The sequence below is a fragment of the Ornithorhynchus anatinus genome, chromosome 14, assembly GCF_004115215.2.
Source record: "Ornithorhynchus anatinus isolate Pmale09 chromosome 14, mOrnAna1.pri.v4, whole genome shotgun sequence".
Classification (NCBI taxonomy): Eukaryota; Metazoa; Chordata; class Mammalia; order Monotremata; family Ornithorhynchidae; genus Ornithorhynchus; species Ornithorhynchus anatinus.
The window spans coordinates 46,650,229-46,659,681 of NC_041741.1; the positions used below are offsets into that span (position 1 = coordinate 46,650,229).

The window sequence follows — 9,453 nt, forward strand, 5'->3', positions numbered from 1 at the left end:
GCCACTTCACTTCTCTGGACCCCAGTTACCTCATCTGTAAAATGATCCGGGGACTGTGTCCAAAAGGACCAGCGTGCATCTACCTCAACGCTTAGTACAGTGCTTAACAAGTAACAAGGCCCCTCCTTTCCCCAACCAGCTACCCCTCATCACCTCCCGGAATTCTGGGGTTTTCCTGTGAGGTTTCCCCACCGAGCGCTCCCCGGCTTGGTTATGAAAGATGATGCCAGCCGAGCAGAAACCCGATGGAGAGAGGAGGGGGGAGGGAAAGAGGAGGGGAGGAAGAGACACAACTGCATCGAGATCCTCGACTGAGTCCCAACCGTGAGGGACCGACTCCTGCATGCGACAGTGCCAGGTGACCAAACCTCCTCAAGCCTTGGGATGCCATGCCTTGTGCCAGCTCTGTTCTCCGGGCGGGCGGTGGCGGGAAGACACCTCTCCCCTCTCCTCTGCAGGGGAACTCCGGACAACTCCGAGAGAGAACGGGGCCATCCGGCCGGGGGAACGGGAGTCCCAGGTGCCCCTGGAAAAATGGAAAAATCGTCCCTGCCATCCAGAAGGATGAAGTTCCTTTAGTGCCGGTAGAGAGTGGCCGCCTCCTCCCGGGGCCTCTGCGGGGGTTACCGCCAACAGGAGCCGCAGGCCCGGGAGAGAAAAGGTTAACGTGCATCTGCCTCTGAATGTGAATTTGTGTGGGTGATGTCAGAGAGAGGCAGTGGAGAAGCAGGGCGAGCGAGGGAGCAGTTGGGAAGCGGTGCCCGCCGGGCTGGGAAAGCCGGCTCGCCCCCCAACCCAACGGCCGCTCTCCTCCTCCCTTGGACCGATCCGGCCGCAGCCCGCGTGGGAGGACGGCCAAGACCGGAGGGAAGCGGGGAGAGCGGGACGACGGGGTCCCGATGGAGTTGGAAGGAGCCCTCCCTCTCTCCGGTTCCAATGTCAGCAACGCTTCCGACCCCTCGGTCAACCTCACCCTGGGCCGTGAGTAGCCCCCCCATCCTCCCTCCCCTTCCCCCTTCATGTGGGGTGGGCCGGATTCCTCCCCCCTGGCCCCCGGGAACCAGTTTCCACGGCCGGGGAAACTTTCCGGGGGCTCCGAGCTGCTGTCCGCCCTGGCAGTTAGGGGGTGGCGAGCCCCCGGGGTGGGGAGGAAAGAGGGGGTGCCTGCAGGGGGATGGGCCCGGAGGGACAAGAGGGATGGGGCAAGGGAAGGGTGACAAGCTGGGAAGGGCTAGGGAAGAATAAAAAGAATAATTCTGGCATTTCATTCAATCATTCATTCAATCTTATTGAGCGCTTACTATGTGCAGAGCACTGTACTAAGCGCTTGGAATGTACAATTCGACCACAGAGACGATCCCTGTCCAACGATGGGCTCGCTCACTATGTGCCAGGCACTGTACTAAGCGCTGGCATGGATCCAGCGCTTAGAACAGCGCTTGGCACACAGTAAGCGCTTAACAAATACCGTCATTCTTATAATTATTATTATTACGAGGAAAGCGGGCTGGACACAGCATAGGGCTTAACCCCCATTTGACAGATGAGGTCACTGAGGCCCAGAGAAGAGAAGTGACTCGCTCAAGGCCACCCGGCAGACCAGTGGCCGAGGTGGGATTAGAACCCATGACCTTCCAACTCCCAGGCCCGGGCTCTTTGCACTACGCCATTCTCCCCCAGATGTATCAGAGGCTGGGGGGATGGGGGGAAGCGGCAGTCAGAGGGACTTCAGGCTCAAGGGTGGCGAGAAATGGTTCCCTTCCCCTCCCTCCCCCAATCAGCCTTGGGGGTCTCACACACCAGCCCAGGCCCCGGGGGAATCCCCGGCAGAAGCTCCTCGAGGCTGCAGGAGATTAACTTTCCCAGAGAAATTAGCCCATATGACATCTTTCAGGACTGGCATCTCTGGCGGGGCTGAGAGGGGAGGAAGGAAAGGGAAAAAAAAGGGGGGAGGGGAGGCCTTCAGGGGCTGGTCCACCTCTCCTCTCAGCTTGGAGCCGGCGGGGATGGGGGACTCGACCCTGGAAGGGTTCCGATCCAGAGACCTCGAGAGGGAACGCGGGGATGGGGAGGGTTTGGCAAGAGCAGATGGCGGCCGGTGCAGATTTAAGCCCAGCAACCAGACAGCGGCCCCCGTCGTTGATAACCTAGCCCATCTAGAACCGAAGGGACCGGCCTCTAGAACCGGGGGGAGCGGCTACCCTGACGGGCTCTAGCGGCCGGCCCCCCACGCACCCACGTGGATAATCCAGAGGCCGCCGGCTGTGCTGCCTTTTCACGGGGCTGTTTGGAGAAATTCCCAGGGTGGGCAGGGAGGGGGTCCTCGCCCCCATTTCTGAAATCTGATGGGGTTCAGAGGAGGATCGGGCAAGGTCGGTGCGGGATGGGCGAGTGGCCTGTGGAGGGAAACCGACCACACTGTTGGTGGGGGCACAGAGACTGGAATGGCAAGAGGAGGTGCCAGGTGGGGGCAAGACCCCTTTGGGGATGACTGGTGAGCTGCCTGCTTGTCCTAAATACTGAATCTAAGAAGAACCTTAAAAAGTGGCTGGTCATCTCTCTCTCTCTCTCTCTCTCTCTCTCTTTCTTTTTTTGGTATTTGTTTAGCACTTACTATGTGCCAGGCAGTGTACTAAGCACTGGAGTAGATACGAGGTGAACCGGTTGGTCCCAGTCCCTGTCCCACATAGGGCTCACCGTCTTAATACCCATTTTACTGTTCAGAAAACTGAGGGACGGAGAAGTGAAGCGACTTGTCCAAGGTCACCCAGAAGACATGCGGCAGAGCCGGGATTAGAACCCGAGTCCTTCTGATTCCCAGGCCCGTGCTCCTTCCACTAGGCCAAGCTGCTCTCTGTCTCTCTCCCTCTCCCTCCCTTTCTATTTCTCTCTCTCTCACCCTCTATCCCCAGTGCCACCGCTGCGCCCGCGGAGGGTCTCTTACGTGACCATCATCATGCCCTCGGTGTTTGGCATCATCTGCCTGCTGGGCATCGTCGGCAACTCCATGGTCATCTTCACCGTGGTGAAGAAGTCCAAATTTCACCGGTGTAGCAACGTGCCCGACATCTTCATCGTCAACCTGTCGGTGGTGGACCTGCTGTTCCTGCTGGGGATGCCCTTCCTGATCCACCAGCTCATGGGCAACGGCGTCTGGCACTTTGGCGAGACCATGTGCACCCTCATCACCGCCATGGATGCCAACAGCCAGTTCACCAGCACCTACATCCTCACCGCGATGGCCATCGACCGCTACCTGGCCACCGTCCACCCCATCTCCTCCACCAGGTTCAGGAAGCCGTCGGTGGCCACCTGGGTGATCTGCCTCCTGTGGGCGCTCTCCTTCATCAGCATCACCCCCGTGTGGCTCTACGCCAGGCTCATCCCCTTCCCCGGCGGCACCGTGGGCTGCGGCATGAGCCTGCCCAACCCGGAGACCGACCTGTACTGGTTCACCCTCTACCAGTTCTTCCTGGCCTTCGCCCTGCCCTTCACGGTCATCACGGCCGCCTACGCCCGCATCCTCCAGCGGATGACCTCGACGGTGGCCCCCGCCTCCCAGCGCAGCGTCCGGCTGCGGGCCAAGAGGGTGACCCGCACGGCCATCGCCATCTGCCTGGTCTTCTTCGTCTGCTGGGCCCCGTACTACGTGCTGCAGCTGACCCAGCTCTCCAACAACCGGCCCACCCTCACCTTCTACTACCTGTACAACGCCGCCATCAGCCTGGGCTATGCCAACAGCTGCCTCAACCCCTTCGTCTACATCGTGCTCTGCGAGACCTTCCGCAAACGTCTGGTCCTCTCGGTCAAGCCGGCCGCCCCCGGGCAGCTCAGGCCGGTGAGCGCCACCCACACGGCGGACGAGAGGACAGAGAGCAAAGGTTCCTGACCTCGGGCGGGGCCCGGGGGAGGGCTCCGGGGACCACCCACCTTGGAGAAGCCACAACACACTGAGAAGGGTTCGGAGGGCAGCCTTAGCGAGACTGAGAGCCTGCGGGAGGGAATTGAAAGAGGAGGAGGAGGAGGAGGAAGGTGAGGGATTTTATTGCCTACACTGGGTTTCAGGGACCTGGCTCCATCCAGATCCCAGGATTGGGGGTTTGGGCATTATAAGTAAACTGCACCTGGGGAAGAGAAGCCACTCAAAAGGGAAGTTTGAGGGCTGGGTGGGCAGTGGGGAGGGTTGGGGAAAGGCTAATGAAGAACACTGGAAAGAAATTGAACAACTAAAGCCTAGTCTGAGGCCTAAATGCCCCAAATCGTTTGATGGTTGGACAGAATTTTCCCCACAGTAAGGGGTGGGAGGTCCACGTCTAGAGGAGATTGAAATCCAGATGCGGCCAAAGCCCAATTCCAACAAGGTCGGGCTCCACCGGGCACAGCCTGGGGCTCCAGGCCCGGGGGAGGTTGGGGGAGGGGTCTTTCCGGGTCTTTTCCCTCTGCCAGGATCCCCTGGGTAGCCTTTGTCCTAAACCACGAGGAATAAGCAGGAAAGCATGAAGCATGCCGGCTCCCTGCATTCTGCATGCCGCTTCCGTCTGCTCCCCTCTCCCGGGAGATCAGGCTTTGGGTTTTGTTTTTTTTCCCATGACGGAGACATTGAATCCCCACATCCCACCTTCCCGCGCCCCTGCAGAGAAGGACAAAGCCACTCAAAGGCTGTGGTCAAGGAGGAGACCCAAGCTGGGGTCTGGGCTTCAGTATGGATGCCCAGACCTGAGAAAACAGGGCCCTGAGCTTTTGGCCATTCCCTCGGGGAGGCCGGTTGCCCGTGAGGGATTGGACCCTAGGGCTGCCGTTCAAGGTGGGGGTGACGGGAAACGCGAGGCCCCTCTGCGGCCCTGAGAGGGATGAGCTGGACCACGTTTGACGCCGGGCTTGCGTCAAGACGAATCCCGATCTGCCCGGCGGCTGTTTCCCAGCTCCCCGTCGGCTTCCCGGCCCCCTTCCCCGCCAGGTGTTGGGGTGAGGCTTTCTGACCCCGTGGGAGGAGTCGGGGGATGGGGAGGGCTTGCTTCGGGGGCCCCTGGGGCTGGATCGAGTTAGACTCTGGGAGGCGGGAACGGGCCTTTCCGGGAGTGCCGCCCACGAGGGTCAGGAGGATGAGTGGGGGGGGAGAGAGGGGAGCCGCTCGAAGGATAGGAGGGAAGAGGAGGAGGAGGGGAGGGAGAAAAAGGAGCGAGGAGGAAGGAGGAGGAGAGAGGGAAGAAGAGGAGGGGTTGGAGGAAGAGGAGGAGAAAAGAGGGAGGAGGGGGAGAAAAGCGGGAGGCGGGCCATGCCGTACATAGTGTATATCACTCCTAAGATGAGCAGTGGCTCAGCGCTGCCGCCAACACAAAGTGCTGTTGAATTTCCCAGGGCATGTCATTAAAGCGCACTTGTACCTGCAGGTTCCATGTCCCTTCTCATTCATCGCGCTGCTTGACTGTAGGGTGGCTGCAGGGAAGAAGGGAGGGGCCGGGAATGTCCTGGGGATGGTCCCATCCACCCAGCCCCCCCCCACGGCCCTGCCCAGGGAGGCCAGCAGGGTGGCACTTGGCCGCCTCCCCTCGGGAGAGAGCCCGGGCCGGACCGAGGCGCTTCGGGCCCCAGAACTTCTGGGATGCGATTCGGGGGGCGGATGGGAAGTGGCCTACCAGATCTCCGCCATCTCCCGCGTCTCGGCCCTGGACTCTGCCCCTCAGGCGCCTGCAGGTGAATGCAGTCGGGAGTATAGACTTTTCTTGCTGGGTTTTATTTTCCCACTAAGAACAGGGCTGAGGAGGGGGTAGGCCGTTCCTATTGCCCTCAGAACATCTTTTATGGATCCAGTACCGACTCATGGCGATTTTAAGTCACCCCCGGACCTACCTGTTACCGAACCCTGACGGCACTGACTGATGAAGGAGCGTGGCCCAGTGTAAGCCTAGAGTACGAGCCCGGGGGAGTAAGGAGGACCTGGGTTCTAATCCCAACTCTGTCACTTGTCCGCTGTGTCCAAGTCACTTACTCCTCTGGGTCTCAGTTACCTCATCTGGAAAATGGGGATTAAGACTGGGAGCCCAAAGTGGGACAGGACTGTGTCCAACCCGATTTGCTCGTATTCACCCCGGCGCTTAATACAGTGCCATAATTCTAATTATTCGTTCGGTCAGTCGTATTTACTGAGTGCTTACTGTGTGCAGAGCACTGTACTAAGCGCTTGGAATGAGCAGCGTGGCACAGGGGAAAGAGCACGGACTTGGGAGCCAGAGGTCGTGGGTTCTAATCCCGTCTCCGCCGCTTGTCAGCTGTGTGACTATGGGCGAGTCACTAAATTTCTCTGTGCCTCGGTTACCCCATCTGTAAAATGGGGATTAAGACCGTGAGCCCCACGTGGGACGACCTGATCGCCTTGTATCCCCACCCAGCGCTTAGACAGTGCTTCGCACATAGTAAGCGCTTAACAAATACCATCATTATTATTACAATTGGGCAACATATAAAGACAATCCCTGCCCAACAACGGGCTCACCTCAAATAGTATCTAATAAGCACTTATGTGTAAAGCACTGTGCCAATCCAATCAGATCCAATTTCCTGTCCCACCCGGGGCACGTTCTAAGAGGAAGAGCAGTGGTTTTATCCTCATTTTAGAGATGAGGAAGCTGAGGCCCAGGGAGGCCAAATGAGTTGCCCAGCATCCCACAGCAGGCCAGCGGCCGAGCTAAGATTAGGTCCGAGCTTCCCGGATTCTCCGTTGAATTCTCTTTCCACTAGATGGAGCAGAACCAAAATAGGAAGGAGGAACTGGGCCGGGAAATCATTAGGTAATCCGGCTCCCGTTAAGCTTCTCCCTGCAGGAGAGCGGCTGGAGCGAGGCTCAGTTTGAGGGACGGAAGCTTCTTCTACAACCACCCGCTGCTCTTGCGCCCCTTTATTGGCTTCCGGTGACTCCCCATCTACCTCATCCCCCAAAGGCTCCTTCCCAGCCAGGGCCCCGGTCGGGGCCGAAATCATAGTTTGAATGTTGGAAGCGGTCACTGACCGGTCCTCCCTTCCAGGAACTGGCCCATCGGGCTTTTCCTGGCGTCGAGGGGGAACAGTCCAGCCTGGGGAGGGTTAGATAACAATAATAATAATAACAACATTTGTTAAGCACTTACTATATGCCAGGCACTGTACTAAGCACTGGGGTAGATATAAGATAATTGGGTTGGACCAGTCCCTATTCCACATAGAGTCTTAATCCCCATTTTCTAGATAACTGAAGGCCGGAGAAGTGGAACGACTTGCCCAAGGTCACCCAGCAGATATGTGACGAAGCCAGGATTAGAACCTAGGTCCTTCAGACTCCCAGGACTGTGCTCTAGCCATTAAGCCACACTGCTTCTCCGCAGGGAAGGTGACAGGGAAGGAGTCTGAGCCTGACTGGAGAGGCTCAGAGGAGGCTTCTTGCTCTCGGCAGAAGCAATCAGTCTTCCTCAGGGAGCACGGTCCTGAATCGAGAGGATACCTGCTCCCTGGGGCCCAGGTGAACAGGTGACCTTGAGGCCCGAGGCTCTGCCCCGAGTCCAGTCCAGCTCCCCTGGCTCTTATTAAGGAGCAGGCTGGAAAATCAATAACAGCTTCTTCTGATCGATAAAGTCCTGTCGGACCGACAGCTCGGACTGAGAGGACCGATCAACCGGCAACCCTCACCGACACCCTTTTTCTCTGGCTCTGCTCCCCGCGCCCCTAACAACCGCTACTAATCATTGCTAGCAACAGCCTCCCTCTTCCCCTCTGTCCCCCGGCCGATGGAAACCAGATTCCCGTGGCACATCTGCAGGCCGATCGGCGGGCGGGTTTTACCTCCGCCTGCCCTCCTGGCTCCTGCTGCTTTGAACAAGGGCCCCTGGCTGGCTGCCCATGCACAGACATTTTTCAAATTTTGCATCTGTTTTTTCTGCTCCTCAGCTACGAGCTACAGAAAGAACTTCCACACTAAGGGAAGGAAACTTGAAAACTAACATGTGATCCCCAATGGGTTAGCCGAAGACTTCTTGATGTCCATCCTGGCCTTAGCCCCACAACGCTTAGGTGCATATCTTTAAATGACATAGTATTGATTATTTAAGCAGCGTGGCTCAGTGGAAAGAGCATGGGCTTGGGACTCAGAGGTCATGAGTTCAAATCCCAGCTCTGCCACTTGTCAGCTGTGTGACTGGGCAAGTCACTTAACTTCTCTGGGCCTCAGTGACCTCATCTGTCAAATGGGGATTAACTGTGAGCCTCACGTGGGACAACCTGATCACCCTGTATCTACCCCAGCACTTAGAACAGTGCTCTGCACATAGTAAGCGCTTAACAAATACCAACATTATTATTATTATTATTGTTTATATAAATATCTGTCTCCCCCTCTAGACTGTAAGCAAGTTATGGGCAGGAATGCTTCTACCAGCTCTGTTGTACTTTCCCAAGAGCTTAGTCTGGGGCTCTGTACACAGTAGGGGCTCATTAAACACCGTTGATTGGTTAACCCCATTTTACAGCAGAGGACACCGAGGTACAAGAAGGTTAAGAGACTAGCTCAAGGTCATGCAGCAGGCACGTACAGGAGTTGGGACTAGAACGACAGGAGTTCGGACTAGAACCTGGGTTTCCTGACTCCCAGGCTTGTGCTCTTTCCATGTGGTCATGCTGCTTCTCTTGACACCAGCTTGCATCACAGTGGGATTAGCAAGTGGCACCTTAGTGGCTCATGGATTTTTGAAACTCCACTTTCACTCCCCTTCTCTTCCCCACACCCCTTCTAGATGAGGGTCACCAATGGGATGGTGGAATGGAAATAACTAGTGGACACTATAGACCTGGCCGGAGTGGTCTAGTCGATAGAGCACGGACGTGAAAGTCAGAGGAACCTGGGCTCTAATCCAAACTCCTCCACAGGTCTGCTGTGTGACCTTGGGCAAATCACTTCACTTTGCTGGACCTCAATTCGCTCATCTGTAAAAGGGGGATTAAGACTGTCAGCCCCACGTGGGACAGGGACTGGGTCCGACCTGATTAACTTGCATCTACCGTGGTGCTTAGAACAGTGTTTGGCCATAGTAAGCGCTTTAGTACAATAATAATAAAAACGAGATCATACTTGAGAGAGGGAGGATGTTGGGGGCATCCCCGGCCCCAAACGTCAGGTTCTTCATATTTCCGAAGAAGGTTCCATCTGATGTCACTGTGCCTCATTGTGCAGGCTGTGTAATGAGCAGCCTTTACTTCCGGGACAACAAGGCGCTGGGGTTCAGAAATGCCATCGGCGGCCACCTCGTCTCCCGTCCCGTGCAGTAGCAGCTCACTCAATCCATCAGGTGTATTTATTGAGCACTTACTGTGAGCAAGGCACTGCACTAAGCGTTTGGGAGAGTCCAGAGCAACAGAGGAAGGAGACACGAACTGACGTTCTAGAGGGGGAGACAGGCATTGATATAAATAAATAATTGATAATAGATG

General features: G+C 56.9%; 1 protein-coding gene across 1 annotated transcript; it reads left to right on the plus strand.

The window, feature by feature from the left end:
- Nucleotides 1-219: 219 nt before the first annotated feature.
- MCHR1 (melanin concentrating hormone receptor 1) lies at nucleotides 220-5,139 on the plus strand. Its single transcript, XM_001507970.4, has 2 exons — nucleotides 220-981; nucleotides 2,913-5,139. Exons 1-2 carry the CDS (start codon nucleotides 900-902, stop codon nucleotides 3,887-3,889), a joined length of 1,059 nt encoding a protein of 352 aa, XP_001508020.2. The 5' UTR covers nucleotides 220-899; the 3' UTR covers nucleotides 3,890-5,139.
- The last annotated feature ends 4,314 nt before the right edge of the window (nucleotides 5,140-9,453 follow it).